At 40.1% G+C, this 24,532-nt stretch overlaps 1 protein-coding gene across 5 annotated transcripts in view; it reads left to right on the top strand.

Annotated features, from left to right (window-relative positions):
• Window positions 1-24,532, top strand: part of TENM1 (teneurin transmembrane protein 1) — a 1,319,062-nt gene that overhangs the window by 1,153,076 nt on the left and 141,454 nt on the right. For all 5 annotated transcript variants that reach the window (XM_073641092.1, XM_073641091.1, XM_073641090.1 and 2 more), the window contains 2 exons: window positions 5,694-5,714; window positions 10,077-10,309. In XM_073641092.1, the coding sequence (XP_073497193.1) occupies window positions 5,694-5,714; window positions 10,077-10,309 (254 nt within the window). The remainder of the gene's footprint in view (window positions 1-5,693; window positions 5,715-10,076; window positions 10,310-24,532) is intronic.

The raw sequence follows: 24,532 nt of genomic DNA, 5'->3' as shown, positions 1-24,532 counted from the left end.
ATGTCTAGTCGGAATGTGGCCAGAAGTATGCAAATCGCATATTTGCGATAATATGATCACCTGCTCCCGACGCCTGCACTGGAGAATCATCATAGAGCCCAGTGTGCATGCTGTGAGGATTCACAAGTCTGCAGTCCCATAGAGTTACTGCTGACTTGTACCCCAAGACGGGACAATCTCTTTAAGAAATATGCATCCGTGTTAATCAGATATGTAACCATCAAGCTTCTTGTACCACCATCTTCTGTTCTACAATCTGATGCTCTAAAGTAAAGTTATTACTGTTTTACACTACTGCTGCCTCTCCGGATTCATTTCTATATCACTATCATGGTGTATGCCATTGACCATTTTGCCATGAGGGAACAGTAATTTCTGGCATCACCCCTTCAGATTCATCATCATGTGACCACCACTGCATCAGTACGCTAGGCAATGGGCATGGCCACCATCGATGACACTAGGGATCCAACCTATACCCAATGTACTGGGTATCCTGCACATTACAATGGTATATCCGAGCATATGCCATAGCACGTTTGCCAGAAACTGCCTTCAATAAGTGCAGCTTTCATTCTCAGATCAGGAATGTCTGCACTATAAAAACAAGTTGTTAAAAACTGCTTCAAACGCAATGAATTCTACAATATAGCTGTATATGGGAAATAAAAGTAGAAACAGTACAGTAATTTTGTAAGTAATTTATCAACCAGAGTATTCAAAATAATCGTAGCATGAAACAGAATATTTCCAATTTTCCATTAATGCATGAATGGTTCATTTACGATATTAGCATTTTTACAGTACCTAATTTTACATGCTCAATATTACCCAACTCAATCAGATTTTCGCCTCTGGTGATATAGAACTTTCATAAATACTCACGTGAATACACTGCACTTTCTCAAGCAGAACAAACAGCAACATGAGATTACATTTCATGCAGCCTTGATATTGTTTTTGTATAAATAAGTAAATGAATCTGAACTTGTACTAAGCAATGCAATTATTTGTTAATGACGAGACACTGGTATGGTTCTTGTAACACTAATTTAAAATGTTTTGCAGTGCACCATATAAACAAGATGTTAAATCTAGAAAGTATATCCTGGGGCTAAGTGTCAAAATAAGTAAAATTAGCATTTCTAGCACTGTACACAGCAGAGTAGAAAGTAATCAGTGCTCTGTCAACATATTGCCTTTGTATTAGTGGCGCTAATGAAACACCATTGAAAACTCAGTGGAATTGAATCTTATTAGTGAGCACAGAGAAAGTTTCTCAAAATGAAACTGCAAGGAAAAAAAAAAGTCTCTATTGACAAGGAATTTGTTTAGTCGGAGACGGGACGGAGAATTCCTTGTTATCACACAAATGTAACATTGTCCTTATTTAGCTAATTTTTGTTTTTGTGCTTTTGTTTTGTTTCCTACTTCTTTTCCATGAGCCACAACTTTTTCAATTTTCCATCGATATAGCTCTAACAAATTTAGCTTTTTTTGTAAGATAAGCTGTAGTTTTGAATGACACCATTCATTTTACCATATAAAATATTGGGCTGAAATTGTAAAAAAAAACTATTCGGGTAAAAATGACCAGACAACATGAATCTTCCAGACAGTTCATGGTGATGCCAAACTTGTTATTTTGTTTTTTTTATAAAAAAATCTGAACTTTTTTTTAAAAAAAATAGCTGTCTTTCACCGTTTTCTAACCACCATCATTTTTGCATTTTATCGTCGATGGAGCTGAGTGAACGCTTGATTTTTGCACTTCAAGTTTTAGATTCTATTGGTAACATTTTAGAGTGCATACACTTTTGGATTACTTTTTATTGCATCTTTTTATTTTTTTGCAGAGATGCAATGACTTAAAACAGCTTTCCTTAAAGAGTTTACCTAACATGCTAAATAATTGTATGTATTGATGGATCAGACATTTGCAGATGTGACAACACCTGTGTTTCCTTTATTTCTTGTTTTTTTGTATTGAGAAAAGGTGGAGTAATTCAAACTTATTGTTTTAATATTTTGAAAAACAATTCCTTCCTTCTTTTTTAGTCCCCTTTAGGGAGTTGAGCCTGTGATATTTTTAATGCTTGAACTACCACAGTATTGCAATATTTAGTGAAAATGAGTGTCCAAAGGCAACAACGGGGAGTGGTCCTTCATTACAGGCTTCAGTGCCATGGCAATCCATCAGGATCCCATGAACAATATTGACACTGGCATTTGAATGGTTGAAGAGCAGTAATCCGAACTAGCTCTGATCACTGCTGTTAGAGACACGTGCTAGCTTTATAACTCAGTCGGCATCCATCATGTAGGTTGTGGGCTCGGCTTCTGTGCCCCCGCCGTACACCCGAACCTGACATAGATCATAACAGTACGTCATCTATTGAAAAGATGTTAAAAAGTATATCCATTCTTACTTTTTAATATGATTTGTGGCACAGGTAAATCAGGTGCCTCGGAAGATTTTAGACCAGGTTTCAGCTGTATAGGCCCTACCGTTCACGACATATTCACAAAAAATAAAACACACGAGCAAACTAATTAATAAATTTACGGCCAAACAATTTGACTAATCTGACCCAAATTTGACACTTAGGTAAATCGGGCGCCTCAGAAGCTTTTATATAAGTTTTAGCTCTCTTTCTCTGCCCTACCGATCTCTACATATTTGGAAAATAATGGATTACAAAAGCAAATATTAATTTATGAGCAAACGACTGGATAAATTATTATCATTATTTATTATTATAGCGTCATTTATTCCATGGCACTTTACATGTGAAAAGGGGTATACATAGAGAAAACAATTACAATAATCTTGAACAAAACGTGACAGCGACTGTTACAGGAGTAGTGGGGACCCTGCCCGCGAGGGCTCACAGTCTACAAGGAATGGGTGAGGACACAGTAGGTGAGGGTAGGGCTGGTCGTGGAGCGGTATGGTGGAGCGATGGTTACTGCAGGTTGTAGGCTTGTCAGAAGAGGTGCTCTAAATTTGGCAACTTGGTAAATCAGGTACCTCAGAAGGTTTTACACTGGCTTTTAGCTCTTTAGAACCTATCGTTCTCAACATATTAACACAAAAATATATTACAAAAGCAAAAATTTAATTACAGATAAAAAACTAGTCCTATCTGCCCCAAATTTTCTGCATAGGTATATCAGGCATTTCAGAAGGTATTAGACCAGGTTTAAGCTCTTTCTCTATATATTTGGAAACAAAAAACAATACAAAAGCAAATATTAGATACAACGAAATATTAATTTAAATCTTTTCAGGACACTGGTAGAGTGATGTCAGATTTCTGCGCAGAACAGCTCAGATATGTTGGCTTTATTTCAATTGCAAAGTTTTTAACCTCACACACAAACAAGAAACAGTTAAACTAAATAGAACAGCGCAATGCCTGGTAATTCTACTGAATTTCAATATATTTGGGCAATATGCTAGAATCTGATTGGTTGCTCTTGGTAGCACTGACACTTTCTTATAGCATTATCTGACATCCATAATTAATAATAATCTGGCATTCTCCTTTAAGCATCACTAGATGCAGAATACATAAACGAGTTGGAAAATGCCCCCATACGGAGTGTTAGAATGTGGAAAGTTATTCTCACATTTCTAACCCATTAATTTCAGCTTAGTTTTGTATTTGCCCACTGGGAGAATTATAATCATATGTGCTGATTTCATGAATATTTCACTTTTCTGGTAAGCTAGTTGTATTTTTCTGTGAACTCTAGCATCTGAAGAGATCTTTTTAGGGTATATTCACACTTGGCAAATTTATTGCAAAACCTTCTGTGAATGAAAATTAGTTTTATCTAATTAGGATTGTGTTTGCAGTGTGTGCATCGTTTTCTGCAAACCACGTGCAAATGAATGCGACTAATTTGCAGAGTGTGAATCTACCCATATTGTCACCTGATAATTAAAAAAATTACAATAAGACCGAGTTCAAAAAGTACAGTTTGATATTTTTTAAAGAGGTTGTCTGAGCATTAAATATTGATCAGCTATCACTAGGCTAAGTCATCATCTATTATTAGTCATGGCGGCGAACAAATGTAGACCCTGATAGAAGCAGCGCAGCACAGATCCGGCTATTGGACAGCAGCCGCTGCTGAGCGCAGCATATCAGCTCCTATTCAAATAATGCTTCACTACTTAGAGATTTTCCTCTTTCACTAAATTTCTGCCCACATGCTCAGGTGTGAAAAAAAACTAAGGTCCCGATACATCAAGACCGGCATTAGAGTATGAGACGCCTGATTCATTAAAAGTCACTCACCTCAGGCGAGGCGGGAAAAGGCATATGCCACACAACAAATCTTACTCCAGTTGGTGATTGCCCATCACTCATCATGAATTAAAAAAGCGTGGTTCACCATGCTCCCATCCAAACTTTATTGGAGCTGGGCAAAAATGGCATAAAAACGCCAAAAGTCGCAAAACTTTTTAGCAAGCCTTTTAGTTGTGCAAAAGTTTTACAATTTTCAAAGCTTTTTACGCCAACTTTCTGTAGTAAATAGTTTGATGAATCGGGGCAAAATGATCTTTACTTATCCTCCCATGTGTCAGCAATGTGTCTTCAATGCCGCCTGGGTCTTTGCTGTTTGACTGCAGTGGTGATATCAAGTTAACAGTACTGCTGCCAGTCACTGAGCTCAGCATCTACATTGCCAGTGCCATTGAGCTCAGTGATCAAGTGCAGTGCTCTCAACATGACATTACTACTGCAGTCAAACACCAAAGACCTGGGCGGCGGAAAAGATACAGCGATGTAAAGTAAAGCTCAGGTTTTTTTATACCTAGCTGAGCCTGTGGGCAGGAGTTTCCTAAAAGTGGAAAGCCTCTTTAAAGGGGTTGTCCTGTCCAAATCAATAAGTCTGCAGTCGCTCTGTGTGACTTCAGACTTATGAATCCCCCCAGCATACGCACTTGAGCTCTGAGGATTCGCCAGTTTCTGACCCGGGACCGGAAGGTATGTATGAGTTATACATACTCCCGGCCAGTGGGTGTGGCCTCGCTCCCATACACTTGTATGTAGAGAGGCCGTGCCCTCTAGTCAGCCACACCCACAGGTCAGCCGCATCACTAGATGGGGCACGGCCTCGCTCAATACAAGGGTATGGAGCAAGGCCATGCTCACTAGCCAGGCTGTGGCCAGGAGTATGTATAACGCATATGTACCTTCCTGTCCCAGCTCACAAACCGGCAAATCAACACAGCGCACAGTGCGTACGCTGGGGGGATTCATAAGTCTGCAGTCATACAGAGTGACTGCAGACTTATCAATTTGGACTGGACAACCCCTTTAAGGAGCAAAGCATTATTTGAATAAGAGCTGATTTGCAGTTCTCAGCAGAACTGAAGCTGTGCTGCTCAGCTTCTATCAATGATTACATCCGTTTGCTGTAAGAAGACACCCCCTTTAATTTTTCAAATCGGGTTTTGATGTTAAAATACAAGTTTAGAAATGGTGCAATTTTCTCGTCAATATAGCTACCTTTATTAATGTACATGACATGGTGTATTTCATTTGATAAATATTCCCCCTTTTTTTTAAACTAAGTCATTTATTTGCTTCGCTTGTTGCATCTTTTTTATAGACTAAACTAATATTATTATTTTCTTTTTCTTCTTGTGTTACTGCGGACTTGATTTATTATATCAGAAACAGGGATACGAGACACAGGTAAGTGAATCACCGGTGAAGTCATTTGTAACTATTGATTTACAATAAGAGAAAAAAAATCAACGGATGCAATATATTACTAAACTGGTCAAGAGTTGAATAAATGTGAACATGAGCAGTATTCGAGGCACTTAGGGGATGGTATCTAATTCCGCTTCATTGTCTGGCTTTATGTATAAGATTAAGCCATCATGTTTGTTTCCATCAATCAATCACTGCATTGGGAATTAGCTCAGGCTTCTCTGCAGGATGCAACGTTCTGGGCCTGTTCACATCATGTTCATGGCATGTATTGGGTACACATTACGAGTTTCCGAATCACTAAACATATGTCTCAGGTGATACATATGTCTAACAGACATATTTTCAACATAGCATACATCTAGAGAATAAAACTCTATAGGCACATTAGAAGAATGCAAAGATATTGATGAATTATAGATAATGCTCGTGCAAAATTGGATGAGTGTTATCCATGGTTTTGCCTTTTAGCACTCGTACCTATGTTATTGTACGTGGCTGTGAACATGTCTTATTTTGATTTGAGCAATGGATCAAAATTGGCAATGCAAGTCTATGGGTCCGTGGAAAACATTGGATCGCACTTAGATGACATCATAATGCAGTCTGATTTTCTCTGACTGGATGGATAAGGGGAAGAAACTTTTTTCTTTTTTTTTTCTCTCAACCTTCAAGAAAAACGGATCCCACTCTGATGACACTCTGATCAGACTCTAATTAGTATAATTGGACTGATTTTCTTGGATGGAGAGAAACAGTAGTGTGACCCTATACTTAATACAGGTCATCAAGATGATGGGGATTCAACAACCAGCAGCCCCCGAAAGTTCATAGAGAACAGAGCGGGGACACCACAACTCAGTCCACTTTGTAATGGTGTTTCTTGGGTACGATAGCTCAACTGAGCTCAGAGATGAACTAATTGAATTGAGAAAATTTGTACAAATTCAGCCAGGAAATTCAATTTGTATCAAACATCCAAACAGGTGAGGAAAGTGTATATATATATTTAGCAAAATGGCGGCCAACCAGAATTTTGCTGGATTCAAGAGAATTCTGTAGAGAATTTCTCACGTCTACTCAGTTCCTATTCACTTTAATAGGGTAGGATATCAATATGCGAGACATGAACAACCACTTTAATGACTCAAGTTCAGGCACACAATTCAGAGCAAGAGATTTCTTTAAAAAAAAAGTTGTTTACTCCCCCTTCATGGGTCCAGCACTTATTCTCCTATTTTGCTCTTGGTGTCTGTTATTGTCTGCAGCGCTGACGCCACATTGACTACAATGCAGTCAACAACTGAGCTCAGCGGCTCGGCCTGAGTTGACGGCACGGTCCACACTGAGTCGCTGAGCTCACTGACTGGCTTTAGTGCAGTCTACGTGACGGCAGCACGTAGCAGAAAATAACAAACACCGGGAGCAGCGGTAGACACTCATTGCAGGACCCATGGAGGATGGGTAAAGCAAAGTTTGTTTATTTTTTTAGCAAAATGAAGCTAGGGAAAATGATTTTTTTGAAGCTGGGAAACCCCTATAAAGTGCATTGTGTCATGTTTCCAAGATGATTACATATTAATAAAGTTAACCATTTGATTGTAAAGTCTGTAGTTCAAGTATCTTTCAGAGTTTAGTTAACTGTCCAGAGAATTAGCTAGAAGTAACAGTTCGTAGCTTGTTTTTTCTTCTGACCTTTCGGCTAGTGGCGATTTTCCTGCATGTTCCATGTTCACACATTCTCATTATCATACGTAATGGCAAACTGCTGATTCACATTGTTAAAATTAGAAAATGTAAACCCAATGGTGAAGCAATGACTCAATGTACCGAACAGTTACTAAGCACCTGACACTTTTCCTACTGCTAGCAAAGATTAAAACGTTTGCCAGAAGAGCAGACCCCCTAATTGCAAGCCCGTCATCTCCATGACAACATCAATCAATGCTCTCGAGTTGAACATAGAAATATATTTTTTTCAGCCTTAAAGTCAGCCTTGAGTTACAACGTCTCCATAAACTCATTCGTATGAATTTACTAAAACGTCTTGTCTAGGCTACGGTAGAATACTTTATCTAGCTATTATAGCATTTGATCAATTGTAATTCATTTCAGACCTGGTTATATATGGATCTGCTTATGACCACTTCAAAGAGAACTTGCCACCTATGATAAAACGGAGCTTGGAACGGTGATTTTAAAAAGGTCTAAGTTGTGGAAATCCCTAGCCTTGGTAAAGGGTGTCTTAGCCACAGACTGATCACAAAATGACCTCTTGCTATCCGTATCGTACAGAAGGTCATTATAATGAGATTGGTGGGGTCTGGCGCCATTGATCAGCTGATATCGGGTCTTCCAGTAGCCTGATGTAAGGAATCTACAGAGCAGAACACCGCAGCTCTGTACATTGTGTACTGGTCACTGAGTACTGTAGTTTATCTTCCATTCATTTACAATCAGCCACTGCTGGAGCCAATATCAGGTAATTGGTGGGGGTACAAGGTGTGGAACCATTCCTAATCTCATTGTGATTACCTGACCTATTTATACATCAATATGTAGGTCCCAGACCACCCCTTTAAAGTGTTGTTTGCATGTTTGTATTTTAGGAGTTAACCATCCGACTTCCTGCTTGCCAAGGTGCAGTGCACTCCTGAATAATTGTGATAATTGCAAGTTCGGACCAGAGGCATTTTCATGCCACTAGCCTGAACTGTGCATTCTCCCATGCTGCAAGCAAAGGCAGCTTTGCCTCTGCAGCACAGAAGGTACACAGGGGCAACAAAGGAGGCTGGATCCATTTATCCTTAGGGTAGTGCAAGCAAGCTATATGGCAAAAAGTTTGCAATTATGCGCCTCTTGCAATCACTATAGAATTAAAATGGCCACCATCCTGTTACACTAACAAAAACCTGTCCTAGAATGTTTGTACGTATACCTGTGAGCATGTGCAGTGAGAAGCTCCTTCATTGTGATCTCAAGATACTTCTAACATGTATTGTCATTTAGAAAGACAGGGGGATCAGCAGTGTGAGCAGCCTCTTCTTACCTCAGCACCTATGGTATCTTCAGTATTTGATCAGATAGACAGGGTGGACAGCCATGTGAGCAGCCTTTTCTTACCTCAGCACCCATATTATCTCCAGTATTACATCAGAAAGACAAGTTGGACAGCAGTGTGAGCAGCCTCTCCTTACCTCAGCACCCCTGCTATCTCCAGTATTAGATCAGATACACAGGGTGGACAGCAATGTGAGCAGCCTCTTCTTACCTCAGCACCACTGGTATCTCCAATATTACATCAGTAAGACAGGGTGGACAGCAATGTGAGCAGCCTCTTCTTACCTCAGCACCCATATTATCTTCAGTATTACATCAGAAAGACAGGGCGGACAGCTGTGTCTGCAGCCTCTTCTTACTTCAGCACCACTAGCATCTCCAATATTACATCAGTTAGACAGGGTGGACAGCAGTATGAGCAGTCACCCCTTGTATCTCTTGTATTACATCAGATACACAGGGCGGACAGCAGTGTAAGCAGCATATTCTTACTTCAGCACCACTGGCATCTCCAGTATTAGATCAGGTAGACAGGATGGACAGCAGTATGAGCAGCCTCTTTCTACCTCAGCAATCTTGGTATCTCCAAACAGACAGGTTAGATAGCAGTGTGAGCAGCCTCTTCTTACCTCAGCACCTCTGTATATCCAGTATTATATCAGTATATTGACTGGCAGCACATCTTCCTACACATAAAGAGAGGAAAGAGAAGCTTGCTACTGCACATGCTCAAAGACATCTGTCCTATTAACATTCTAGAACGAGTTTCTGTCAGTGTAACATGGCGGTGGCAATTTTAATTGTATAGTGATTACCTCTCTAGACAAAATGGTTGTGATTTGCTAATTAAAGGGATTTAACAGTTTATTGATAATGACATTTCCTTTAGATATTTCGTTTTTTCTGTTTCTTTACTTTCTTATGAGCTGCACACCGCTGAGACATCTATCAGCTAATTTTAATTAAGAGGTGGTCACATAATCCCTACTATGATCTTGACTAAAATGGATTTAATAAATAAATGGCTTAATATTTAATATTCGCCGATCCTCGTTATAAAGAAAATGAAACATACATTTGTGATTATTGGGATATTTTAATTATCAATGGCTGATCTGATGGGACAGTTAGGTCATTTCTAAGTAATAAGAAAGCACACAAGTAACATAACATATCTAACATCACAAATATAGGCCAAGCCATTGTAAAGAAATATGGTATTCGTGACTGATTTATGTAGATATATGATATATATGTAATCTATCATATTCTCTCTTCCAGTACTAGTCCAGCACATAAATATTACTTGACCGTCGATCCTTCTTCTGAATCTTTGTACTTGTCGGATACAAATACCAGGAAAGTCTACAGAGTGAAATCTCTTTCTGAAGTTAAGGAGCTGTCAAAGAACTTTGAAGTGGTAGCTGGGACCGGTGATCAATGTCTACCATTTGACCAAAGTCACTGTGGAGATGGGGAAAAAGCGAATGAAGCTTCACTTAACAGTCCAAGAGGTAAACTGAGAAATAAATATTGTTTCAAATTCAAATGTTGGAGAAATGCTCCAATTACTATTATTATCTATTAATTTGGTAACGTAAAAAAATGAAATAGCTTCTAATAGAGATGAGAAAATCTTTAATATCTTTTCTAACCTCCTTTTTATGGTTAATAAATTCTACTATCACTAGCTACTAACTTATGTGCATCTTCAGAACGCCAAAGAGTATTTCCTTCCCAAGATTTAGAGTCTAAGGGAGAAAGTTTATCCTTAAAGGGCTTCTTCAAGAAGTAATTTAAGATGGCCACCATCACCTCTGTCAGGTGGTAACCTACTCTAAGCACTCACTAGGACAGCTTGAAGAATCGCTGCACAAGTTGTGTCTCGACTATCAGGCTGAGGAGCAGCACTGTGAAGAAACATAACTTTTCAGCTCACTCAGCTTGATAAGTTAACAAAGGGACATGCATCAGAAAAACAAAGTGGCTCAGTGAGGCCCCCTTCTGTTGTTTACAGCAGCACACAGAGACACGCAGAGTGGGCTTTTTTCTCTTCCTGGTCCATGTCCCATTGTACCTTGTCAGGCTGGGTAAGCAAAAAAGTTATGCTTGTGTACAAATCTGTTCCTTAGTCTGACAGTCAAGGCACATGTCTCGAGCAGTGCTTCTTTAGGCTGAAACCTATCCTAGTGTATGACTAGGTCTGGTTGCGGTCTGATAAGAATGATCTTTTTTTTTTTTATCTTTTTTTATTTTACTCACTTATATAGCGCCATTAATTCCACAGCGCTTTACAGACATTATCATTGCCATCTTGAATTACTTTTCAAACAATCCCTTTAAGGAGAGGGCCAAAATGGCATAGGGAGAATTTAAGACTATACAATGGTCCTTGGAAAATAAATATGTAAATAGTCTCTTTAATGGGGAAGTGAATAAGGTCTCTAGTGTCATCTATTGAAGGTAGCAATCTCTTTAAAACGCCTTTCCACATGGCTTAGGATATAAAGCCAAACTAGTATCTTCTCCAGGAAGAAAATACTTTGGTTGTGGACAACTCTTTTGGGTTGTCAATGCAATATAAGGGACTAATTGGCTAGGTGGCATTAGAGACCTGGGCTGTCGGCTATTTAAACCCCTGAAGCTCTCACTTCCACTGCCAGTCAATAGTTTTGCTATCTGGTCTATATGTTTGTTCTGTGTTATCCTAATTTATCTTGTTTTCAGACCTCGGCTTAAATTTTGACCATCTGATTGCTTTCCAATTTTGTCCCTGATGTGACCTCTTGGCATTGACCCTGCTTGGCAACCCTTCTTGCCTTCAGCTCGCACCAACGAACAGCATCTAACTTTGTGGCCACAGCCTAGAGGTCCCTGTTAAGTCCAGATCTCTGTATAAGGTTTAAAGAGTGAAGGCCAGGACATCCCCTGGGATCGAGAAAATGGAGTAGCTAGCTCCAAGCCTGTTTATGGTAGCCATTTTTAGAGCTGCCAGGTGACCACAGACAGTGTCTTCAATACAGAGCCCGGTTATATGCTAGCCAGGTATATTTTTTCTCTGAAATCTGCCAATGTTTCAAAGAAAACATAGTTTGAAGAGCCTGCAGGGGACCACAGGGAGAGAGAATACTAGTCTGGCTCCAACCCACACCGATTCAGGTGATTGACAGGTCACTTTCATGTGTGTTCTTAGCAAATGACCTGGAGCTGTGCTGAGAGAAGTCAGCCAGGGGTGGTGCCGGACTAGACTTATCTCTCCCTATAGTCACCATCTGGCCCTTCAAACTATATTTTCTCTGCACTAGAGCGCTTCACAGAAAAATATACCTGGCTGCAATCGTGCATGCAAGGATCTGATCCATGCTGTCTGTGATTTGGGCAGCATGAATCGAATTAAAGGTTCCTTTTAATTACATTTTGAATCTATAATGTTTGACTTTTATATTTTAGAAGATTTCTGTACGAAGGAAATAGTTGCATTTTATCAGATCAAAAACTCCAGCTGTCCTGAAAATTACATTAGTATGAATTTCCAACTTGCCCTGCTTGCCCTTAATATCTAGATAAATATTGTAGCAATTTGCAAATCAATCTAAGAGAGGCGATTACACAAAAATCACATTTTAATTAGACTTGTTTAAACTTCGGAGAATAATTAACTATTCCCAGGTTGTGCAGACGTGAGAAATATGTTCATCAATAACTCACACTCAAAGACAAGATAATTAATATTTATTTAGAACTTGAAAATCATCCAAAAAAATAATGTATAAATGAAAGTAAAATGAATAACGTCATGTGATGTATTAAATAAAGTGTAGTGCCTGGAATTCTGGAACGAATACATGCAATAGTCCTTGCACATTAAGTTTACATCCACATATAGTGGAAATCCTGCAGATTTTCAGAAAAATTTGCTGTGAGATACAGTTGCAGCAAAGTGGATGAGAATTTAACAACTCTCATCCTTATACATGAATGTTGAGACATGTCATCCACACGCTGCAGATTTTAAATCCATATCATGTCAATTCTTTCTGCAGATTTAATACTTTGCAATGCATAAGGGTGTAAGTTTGCCATGGAATTTGTGATCTGAAATGGATTCTTTTCTTAAAGGGCTTATCCATGACTTTTTCCCTATGAGGTTAAACACAACTCAGAAGGTAATTGCTAACTACCTGCCTGTGCTGCCCTCCAATGATCTCTCCCAACTCAGAGGAGTCACGGACCACTCCTGACAGTAATTCTCCTGCTTCCTATGACATCATGTCGACAGAGCAGTTCCTTCTCTTCTGCTTTGCTCTGTCAATGGGGTGTCACTGCAGAAGTCATGTTGATTGATAACCAGCTTTCCACTGTATTAGGCTGAGCAGGCTGTAAATCAATGCTCCATCAACAGAGGAAAGCACAAGAGAAGGAACTGCTCTGTTCATGTGATGTCACAGAAAGCATAAGAAACCACTCTGAGCCGGGAGAGATTGTTGCAGGGCAGCACAGACAACTACCTCCCAATAAGTAATTAGCCACATAGGGAAAATAAACAGACAGTCCTGGATAACCTTTTAACCCTTTTATAACAAACAAATAGTGGGAAATGGACAAGTTCACCATTCCAAAATTGTCATTGCATGTAGACTTTCAGATCTAAAAATGTAATTAAATTTATAGTCTCTAGCTATGTTGGGTATGATGAAAATGTAGTTCAGCTCTGTGATGATACAATCTGCTATAAATCATCCTTATTATCCAAACTTGTAGGGGTTTTTCAGAAGTAAAATATTGATGTCCTATTCTTAAGATCAGTCACCATGTATGATTGGTTAGTGTTTGATCTTTGCTTCACACCACTGTGCCATTACTGATTACCTAGTCATGTAGCTTATTTATACATGTACAGTTGAAACCAGAAGTTTACATACACTGTATAAAAAGACACATATGCATGTTTTTCTCATTATCTGACATGAAATCAGAATAAAGCTTTCCAGTTTTAGATAAATTAGGATTATCATAATGTTTAATATTTGCCAAATGCCATGTTTATTATTTGCTGCAAAGTCACACGTTTACATACATTTCAATAGTATTTGGTACCATTGCCCTTAAACTGAATGACTTGGTTCAAACATTTGGGATATCCTTCCACAAGCATCTTACAATAGTTGGTCAGAATTTGGGCTCATTCCTCCTGACAAAACTGGTGTCACTGATCCAGGTTTGTAGGACGCCTTGCTCGCACCTGCTTTTTCAGCTTTGCCCATAAATTTTCAATAGGATTGAAATCAGGGCTTTGTGATGGCCACTCCAAAACATTGACTTTGTTATCCTTAAGCCACTTTGTTACCATTTTGGCAGTATGCTTCGGGTCATTGACCATTTGGAAGACTCATTTCCGCCCAAGCTTTAACTTCCTGGCTGATGTCTTGAGATGTTGCTTCAGTATTACCACATAATCTTCTTTTCTCATGATGCCATCTATTTTGTGAAGTGCACAAGTCCCTCCTGCAGCAAAACAACCCCACAACAAGATGCTGCCACCCTAGTATTTCACAGTTGGGATGGTGTTCTTAGGTTTTCAAGCTTCTCCCTTTTCCCTCCAAATATAACAATGGTCATTATGCCCCAAAAGTTCAATTTTAGTTTCATCAGACCACAGGACATGTCTCCAAAAATGATGGTCTTGGTTCCTGTGTGCATTTGCAAACATTAATCTGGCTTTTTTATGCTTCTTTTTGAGCAATGACTTCTTCCTGGCAGAATGGCCTTTCAGCCCATATTGATACAGTACTCATTTCACTGTGGTTATTGACACAATCTTAACAGCTTCCGCAATCATCTTTACAAGGTCTTTTACTTTTGTCCTTGGGTTGATATGCACATGTCAGACAAAAGCATGTTCATCTCTGGGACACAGAACCTGTCTCCTTCCTGAGCAGTATGATGGCTGGACATTCCCATCTTGTTTGTACTTGCATATAATTGTTTGTAGAGATGAACAAGGCACCTTCAGGTATCTTGAAATTTTACCCAAGGATGAGTCAGACTTGTGCTAGTCCACAATTCTCTTCCTGATATCTTGGCTGATTTCTTTAGACTTTCCCATGATGCTACACAAAGAATCAGTGTGTTTCAGGTGTGCATTAAAATACATCCACATGTGTGTCTCAAATTAACTCAGATGTTGCCAAAAACACTATCAGAAGCTTCCAAACACATGACATCATCATACGGGCAGTCCAGAATTGTTTAAAGGCATAGTAATTAGTGATGAGTGAGCATGCTCGTTACTCGAAATTTACGAGCATGCTCGGGTGTTTTCTGAGCATCTTCAGCATGATCGGGTGTTGTGCTTGAATCACTCCGAGTGCATGATTTGCGACTGTTTGACAACTTTAATACATGGGTGGAATACCTGTTTCTTAGGCATTCTTCCCATGTATTAAAGCTGTCAAACAGTCGCAAATCATGTGCATGGTGTGACTGAAACATAACAGCCGAGCACGCTGAAGATACTCGGCAAGCACCCGAGCATGCTCGCTCATTACTAACAGTAATCTTAGTGTATGTAAACTTTTGACTTTGCAGTAAGTAGTAAAAATGCCTTAAAACATTCTCTCTCAGTATTCTGGCATTGGGCAACTATTAAAAATTATGGTAATCCTAAATGACCTAAAACGGGAAAAGTTTATTCTGATTTCATGTCAGATATTGAGAAAAACATACATATGTGTCTTTTTATATTGTATATGTAAACTTCTGGTTTCAACTGTAACTGTTTCTTGTACTCCTCCTTAGCCCTATCCACAGTGTCTATAAATCCTATAAAAGACCTGCTCTGAGGAAGCTTTGCCTTTGCGGCAATCGGAGCAGCACAGTGGCATTGAAGCTGTTTGGTATCGGGAGCTAACAGTGCGCTCAAGCGATTCGGACAGCTTCAGAACAATTGGAAAGAACTTGTAAGAACGGTACACGTTTTGTTACTGTTGTTAGACTGCAGCTGTGGCTGGTAACATAGGCAACAAGTGATAAAAAAAATAAAATTAAAAATCTTGAGAATGGAGATGTTTTTTTTATAACACATAAATTGCAAAGTTTTTTTTTTCTTACAAGCACTTTGCAATTTTACCTATGTGAGAACATGGAAATAACGCTTAAAGGAAGGATTGTGTATGATAGATGCAAAAAGCAAAATTCCATTTACAGCAGAGATATGTGAATGTTTGATGACCTTTTGCTTGTCGCAGCATTATTCACATACAAACGACTAAATAAAAGCTTTTTCTATATTGTGAAGAGATGACATATCCCTCGGCTATGCCATTACTTTTTCATCTTGAAAATGGAAGGGGCTATAGAGCTATTCTAGTGCTGCATCTGCCCTGCAGCCTTTTTTTCCTGCACTGTGGCATTCTATCGACCTTCTGCGCGTAGCATGGCCTCATTCAGGTGACTGCGGAAGATTCCTGCGCACCCAGGTTGTCCAGCACAGAGCTATGCAGGGAGCACAACTATATTGTTGACTTATTTATTAAACTACAGGGTGGGCCATTTATATGGATACACCTAAATTAAATGGGAATGGTTGGTGATATCAACTTCCTGTTTGTGGCACATTAGTATATGGGAGGGGGAAAACTTTTCCAGATGGGTGGTGACCATGGCGGCCATTTTTAAGTCGGCCATTTTGAATCCAACTTTATTTTTTTCAATGGGAAGAGGGTCATGTGACACATCAAACTTATTAAGAATTTCATAAGAAAAACAATGGTGTGCTTGCTTTTAACGTAACTTTATTCTTTCATGAGGTTTTTACAAGTTTATGACCACTTATAAAATGTGTTCAAAGTGCTGCCCATTGTGTTGGATTGTCAATGCAACCCTCTTCTCCCACTCCTGACACACTGATAGCAACACCGCAGAAGAAATGCTAGCACAGGCTTCCAGTATCCATTGTTTCAGATGCTGCACATCTTGTATCTTGATGGTATGATGTGGTACATGGAGTACAAAGATAGTGGGGCCATTCTTCATCAATGGAAACCTCAATGCAACTGGATATCTGAAATTGCTACATGATGATGTGTTGCCCTCTTTATGCACTGAAGATGGCACGTTCCCTGAGTTTTTCCAACAAGATGGTGCACCACCACATTATGGGTGTCAGGTCCGAGCATTCCTACTTGAACAGTTTCCTGGAAAGTGGATTGGTCATCGTGGGCCAGTTGAATCGCCACCAAGGTCTCCCGATCTGACCCCCTTAGACTTTTATCTTTGGGGTCATCTGAAGGCAATTGTCTATGCTGTGAAGATACGAGATGTGCAGCATCTGAAACAATGGATACTGGAAGCCTATGCTAGCATTTCTTCTGCGGTGTTGCTATCAGTGTTTCAAGAGTAGGAGAAGAGGGTTGCATCGACAATCCAACACAATGGGCAGCACTTTGAACACATTTTATAAGTGGTCATAAACTTGTAAAATACTCATGAAAGAATAAAGTTACGTTAAAACCAAGCACACCATTGTTTTTCTTATGACATTCTCAATAAGTTTGATGTGTCACATGACCCTTTTCCCATTGAAAGAAATAAAGTTGGATCCAAAATGGCCAACTTCAAAATGCCCGCCATGGTCACCACTCATCTGGAAAAGTTTTCCCCCTTCCATATACTAATGTGCCACAAACAGGAAGCTGATATCACCAACCATTCCCATTTAATTTAGGTGTATCCATATAAATGGCCCACCCTGTATATTGTTCTGAATCAACATTGATAAATTTCTTATGACACTAAAATCTAATGAAAATCAGCAATGGAGCTCAGTCCGTTTTTCTCGAACATCAAAAAAACTGACATCTGAATGAAGCCTAAGGCATAACAATGGGAGGATACACACTTTCAGCAGACTCCCATAATTTACACACAAGTAGCAGATGGGAAAGCACTTGAGCAGGTTCGGTGCTTAGCACATCCACTTTTGGCAGAATATGGAATCAATGAGCATTTTTGTGAACGATGTTTTGTTTTTGGAGCTGCAATTGCTCCAGAGGGAACCAAGCATATGATAGCAGCATTTCTGGGAATCATAGCTGTGCCCCTGAGTTCAATTCCAAGACCAATTTCATGAGACTTTAACAACAAAGCATTTAATTATCAAAGTCCTAATTAGTACTAAACAATTTCCCTGGTTACCTGGTGTCCTGAAAACATGACCTGAGCTGTAGGTCATTTTTTAAATTTATCTCTAGGGAGCTGTTCATTGCACAATAGATTATTCCAAAGAATAAAGGTGATTTCAATTAGCATTGTAAATGATAACATATTTAATAAGGTAATGATATCAGGGGGATTTTCAGAACCAGTTCAACCAAAAATACATTATACCATATTGTAAATTATATTTGATCACTAGTCAATATTTCTGTATAAATATCTGCGCTTTAGAAACACGGTTTATCTGAATACAGGTCAGAGAGTTTTTACAGATTAGTAAATACTTGTTTTATTACTTTAATAAAGCAATTGACACAAGAGCTGGAAGAGATCAGTGGGCAACTTAAGCTAGTACTAAACTGCGACTTTGGTGGCGACAGTCATCATACAACTGAAGGTCACTCGGTGCTGCTGCTACATCGCAGTGCTGTACCACCACGAGAAAGATGTAAAAAATCAAACTCCGTTGCAGTTGCGATAGTGTAGATGTCACAATACAGCGCCATTCACTTGTATGTGTTGTAGCAGTAGAACCGAGCAAACTCCGGCCATGCGGCACCTGTCACGGACAAAGTCGTCATGTAGAGGAGACCAAAATAGAACGCCATGTAGATCTAGCCTCATAAGAACAAACATCTGACTAGCATATGTGATACAAGGGATGTGCAATATACCATGTATAGTGCTCTGCATAAATGAGTACACCCCCTTTGAAAAGTAAGATTTTAATCAATGCCGCACTGAATACAAGAACATTATCTAAAATTTTGACAAGTTTCATAAAACATTTTTTAACCCATAGCATGAAAGTAAGGTTAATGATTAGTGATGAGCGAACGTGCTCGCCACTGCTCGGTACTCACCAGAGCATCACTGTGCTGGACAAGCTGGTTGCTCGACGGGAGCTCGGGTCCCCTCCCTTCATGTTTGGCGCTCTTTAGAGAGCCAATGAACATGCAGGGATTGCCTGCCACACACTGTAATGCCATGTTGGTTGTGGCATTACAGCGATTGGCTGGCCGCACAGCATCATCAGGTATATATAAGACCAGGCGCCGCCATGCTTGTCACAGTGTACCCCAGAATCAGGCAGAGTAGGGAGAAGTGCTGCTGTGTCAGGGAGAGACTTGTTTGTTTAGAGTTAGTAAAGGTATTCCACAACATATATCTATATGGCAAGCTAAAATTGTGCCACAACAAACACCCACATCTTCTCGCTCGACCTTCCTGTCCCAATTAATAGGGGACTGCAGAACACCTCTATTGAACACAGAGCAGTGTGAAAAGGTTATTTGTTGGATAGCAGATAATGCTTCCAGTCACTTAGCCACCATCATCAAACACTATGGGAGACCAACTTCCTAATGGAACATTGTTTAAGGAGGTTCTCTGGCCTCTACGTCTCTTGCAAGGGGCATTGGAGTTCCTCAAAATTTTTGGCAGCCATTGCTTCACTGCATAGGCAAACACTATGGGAGACCCACATCCTAATAATGAGAACATTGTTTTTAGGAAGCTCTCTGACCTCTACGTCTCTTGCAAGGGGCATTAGAGTTCCTCCAAATTTTTGGCAGCCGTTGATCACTGCATAAGCAAACAATATGGGAGACCCACTTCTTAATAATGGGAACATTGTTTTTAGGAGGCTCTCTGACCTCTACGTTTCTTGCAAGGGACATTGGAGTGCCTCCAAATTTTTGGCAGCCTTTGCAGTCACTGCATACGCAATAACAGTATAGGAGATCCACTCATCAATAATGGGAACAACAAAGCATAGCCGGCTGATGGCTCTCTAACAATAGCAAGGGCCGACTGCTGGCCCTTTAAGAATAGTAAGGGCTGCCTGATAGCTCTATAAAAATAGGCTTTGTGAATTTCAGAGTCTCTCCATCATAAGTGAAACTGGATGTGTCTGATGATGTGTCCCACACCACATGGCCAGATAAGGTTGTAAAATGTTAAAATTACATTTCCCGGTGAATGTATTTGTCTTAAAAAATAACGTAAAAAAAAACACAGTAGGATCTTTCTTTAGTATAAAAACCAGAGTCATCAATGTAACCTCAATGTAATCATATTGTTCAGCTCCTGCACCTCCTCCTCCAGTTCGGCCTCCATCTCCGAAATGACCACATCAGTCACAAGCTGAAAGCACTGCAGCACTGCCTTGGCCAAGCGGCAACAGGCTGTGCTGAAGATAACATGCTTAATGCTTAGGTGACAAACTGCCCACCACTGCAGAGTTGTTGAAAGCTGTAACACAGCAGCCTGATCTGTGGCTCTCACCGCTGAACATACAGCCAGGCATGGTCATGTGTGACAATGGGCGGAATCTGGTGACGGCGAAATGACAACCGGAGTTGATACGGTTTCCCAAAAGTCAGTCCTTTCACCGAACTAAAAAATATGTCTGTGGTGAAATACACCGACAAGCTGTGGACTGGCTCCTTACCGTCCCTGGCCACATTCACCTGTCCACGTGTTTGTGGTTAGGCGGTCCTTCCCAGTAAGTGCACTGGGGAGGGCATGGGTAATGTTGTGGGACACATGCTTGTGGAAGGTGGACACAACATCGTGAGAAATAGTGGTGGCTGGGGACTGAGTATGGACCCCATGCCGCCATGAGGTTGTGGAAAGCTTCCGCCTCCACGAGCCTAAAAGGCCACATTTCAAGTGCAAACCGCTTTAGAGAACTTCCTAGGAGAAATTACAGCTGGAATAGATACGGTTTCCCAAGTCCTTTCATCAAGATAAAGGATATGGCTGTGGTGAAATACAACGCTTAGCAAAAAAAGCTGTGGACTGGCTCCGTACCATCCCTGCCCACATTCACTTGACCACATGTTTCTGGTTAGGCGGTCCTTCCCCTTAAGTCCGCTGTGGAGGGCACGGGTAATATTGTGGGACCCGTGCTTGTGGAAGGGGGAGATCACACCGGGAGAAAGAGTGACGGCTGGGGACCGAGTATGGACACCCGGCCACCGCTGCCATGAGGTTGTGGACAGCTTCCGCCTTCATAAGCCTAAAAGGCCACATTTCAAGTGCAAGCAGCTGTCAAAAATTTGGCAGTATAGTATTGCAGCCTGTGGGTGGGTGGGTGGCTGGCTGCATACTTGTGCTTGCATTCCAAGGAATGGGGTAGGGAAAACTGAACGTTCCGCTGGGACAAGGACGTGGACGGTGATTGTTGCAAGTCTGCAACAGAAGGTGCATGGCGGGAGGCATCTTCGCATGCGCCAAGGATCACTTATGATGGGCACACTTTTAGGCAGTGACCTGGGAGTCAGAGATGCTTCCAGGGGTCTTCCCCATGCTGTTCCCATGTCTTTTCAGCACTGCATGCATGTGTCTGATGATGTGTTACACACCACATGGCCAGATAAGATTGTAAAATGTTAAAATTATATTTCCCAGTGAATGCATTTGTCTTGGTTGAAAGCAATGCAAAAGTGCAAAAACACATCAAAAACGCTACGTGTTAACATAGCTCAAGGTGTGGAGGAGTATTTTGTTTTTGATTATTTATTTTGCTTTATATACAAGTCATTACCCTGGAAAGGATGTTCCTTAACATATTTTCCAGGAAAATCAATTTTGGTTTCATTTTTGTATGTTTTATTGTGAGTCCATAAAAGTGGCATAATACTCTGACCACGTTACTGACAGCAGTGATCTGGGAGTCAGAGATGCTTCCAGGGGTCTTCCCCATGCTGTTCTTATGTCATTTGAGCAATTTTTAGGCCCTCTGCAGACCGCCGGGGAAAGCCGCTGGAAAAATGCTTGAGTTTCCCAGAGACTTACATTGGGCTCGTTACTCGGACCGAGCACTCGAGCATTCCAATTTGCTTGACCCGAGCAACGAGTACCCGAGCATTTTAGGGCTCGCTCATCACTATTAATGATATCATTACAAAATCTTCAGATTCACTGAAATGAGTTGATGTAAATATCAATACACACCACATTAAAAACTACTACAACTAGTATTGTCAGGATATAAGAGAAAAAAACGACGATCAAATAATCCCCATAGTTATGGAATACCGTATAAAAATGGAATTTTTATTGAAATAGCATTAAAAAGGATTCACATGAAGTGTAGTAGAACCAGTGGTAACAAACATGACGTGCAAACGACAGAAGGACGCGTTACACATCCAGAGAGCCCAGTGACCTCATAGCCTTACTCCAGCTGGTATTCAGCATACAATACAGGTTTACTGTATCATTTATCATTGTCTGTATTAACTTTTACCTGTTACTTTTCTATATAGTATTAATTGTCTACCAATGATAATGTAGTGTGCATGTGGTCCATATTATGCTTTACTATATGCATAATGATAAGCTTTATATTGACATCTTGTATATTCTCTCTGATTGTTTTGGCTCCCACTCCTGAGAAAAAATACTGACCGAATACTGACCAAATTCTGATAGTGAGGCCGTTGCATTAATGTGAGAGTTAGGAGTGCGAGCTGCAGACACGGGCAGCTCTCACTTTATAACCTGATATTTCAAACTGGGTCGAGTCTACAGTTGCTATTGTACTCTCATTTTAAGGCCACGTTCACACGTTCAGTATTTGGTCAGTATCGTACATGAGTATTTGTAAGCCGAAATCAGGAGTGGAACAATCAGAGAAAAAGTATATTATGAACACGTCATCACTTCTGCATTTATCACCCACTCCTGGTTTTGGCTTACAAATACTGAGGTAAAATACTGACCAAGTACTGAACATGTGAACGTGACCTAAAGATGAATATCTGAATCTGCTGTAGCTGTAATTAAGGCATGCATATAGTCATTAGTAGCCTGGATGTATCTTACATACCATTGACTACTGAGTTGCTCCAGAGATATGGATTTGGCAAGGAAAGGGTTAATAATGCACATATGTAATTTTGCTCACCTAGTTGTGTTGTCAGGTACAATTCTGATAAAGACAATAATACGTATACAGCAATCCGCAACCTCACGACCTCCTTGGTGTGGTGGTTCCCCAGCTTGGTATGTAATCAGGAAAAAATGAGACTTCCATAAAAGTAGTAGGTCTTTCTGTGGACACTGTTTTCTTGCTCTCAGTAGAATGAAATAACTACTTTTGTATTGGCAGGTATCCAATAGTTTATTGCCGAAACTCGAACAGACATCCATTGTGGTCTGAAAGCAAACAAGCTTAAAGGGAATCTGTCACCAAGCTTGTCCCATATGAGATACGGCCACCACCTTTCAGTCCTGATACACAGCATTCTAATATGCTGTGTCTATGCCGCCAATCCAGCTTGCAACAAAAGAAAAACACCTTTTCATTATACTCACTTAGGGTCCGATGGGTGTCGCTGGTTTGGTCCAGTGCCTCCCTTTTTCTTTCAATGCCGTCCTTCTTGCTTCGTTTGGATGACGCGTCCTACGTCATCTGCACAGTGTTCTCTGGCACCGCACTCATGGGCAAGCGTACTCCTCGGCCCTGATCAGGGCAGAGCAAAGTACTGCAATGCGCATGTGCCAGGGCTCTTTGACCTTTCCGGGGGCATGTGCAAAAGACAATAAACTTTATTTTATTCCACTAAGAACAAAACATTGCCAACAGGAAGACCTACAGAATTCACTTCACTCAAAACCAATTCAGATAGTTTCCAAACAGTTTCTGTTTCCAAACAGAATTACTCACTTCACTGTAAAGAATTAAACAATTCAGCCCAGGTAATTCTTCTCTTTTCTCTGCTCACTGTGGAAACAGGAATTCTTCATTTATCATTCCCTTCTCCAACTCCTGACTCAACGGCTCCTCTCCTCCCCACGCCATAGACTTTTACAGTAACTCATAATTTGAGCAGAGAAAATTGACCTCCTGTTTCTACATAGAACAAAGAAGGATTCATCTAGTCAGGTTTTAATCACGTGATGTCATAGACCTAATGGAAAACTTAAGAATTAGCTAGGTAGAAAGGCAAAATGGGCAATTGTAAGTACACAGTGCTGTATAATATGATGACTGCAATATATTAAGAGGATAAAAACTTTGATGGGAGGAGGAGGAGGAGTGCTTCTTGAATTCATCTGAAACCTCTCGCTAAGGATAATGATTGATTCAAGATCAATTCCTTCCAATAATATAATGCACTTTTGAATTGCACAATTTCCAATATTACTCCTATGATAAATCTAGAGTACTATGCTTCTAGATCACTAATATATATTTTGTTGCTAATATGTTACATCAGCCTGCAAATATATAAATAAATATAAGTATACAGTAGGACGTTGGCGATCAATTTGCAAACAATATCACTGCAGGTAATATTTTATCCTCATAAATAAACCTATCTGTTGCCTATTCTCAATTGCAACCACTAATTTCTCATTCGCCCTCAGCTGAATGGTAAGAGGAGAAAAACTGATAGCGGAGAGTTAAGATATAAAGAAATATAACCTCTTAGAAACCTGTTTGTACAGACTGCACACGGTGCATCCATCTGTATTCTTTTTGTAACCACAGCTTATCCCAGTTCCCT

This window comes from Phyllobates terribilis, unplaced genomic scaffold (genome assembly GCF_046119375.1).
Source record: "Phyllobates terribilis strain yellow unplaced genomic scaffold, ASM4611937v1 Scaffold_7__3_contigs__length_470593459, whole genome shotgun sequence".
In the NCBI taxonomy this organism is placed as follows: Eukaryota; Metazoa; Chordata; class Amphibia; order Anura; family Dendrobatidae; genus Phyllobates; species Phyllobates terribilis.
The sequence above is the reverse complement of the archived record's forward strand: the minus strand, read 5'-3'. Positions and strand labels throughout refer to the sequence as shown.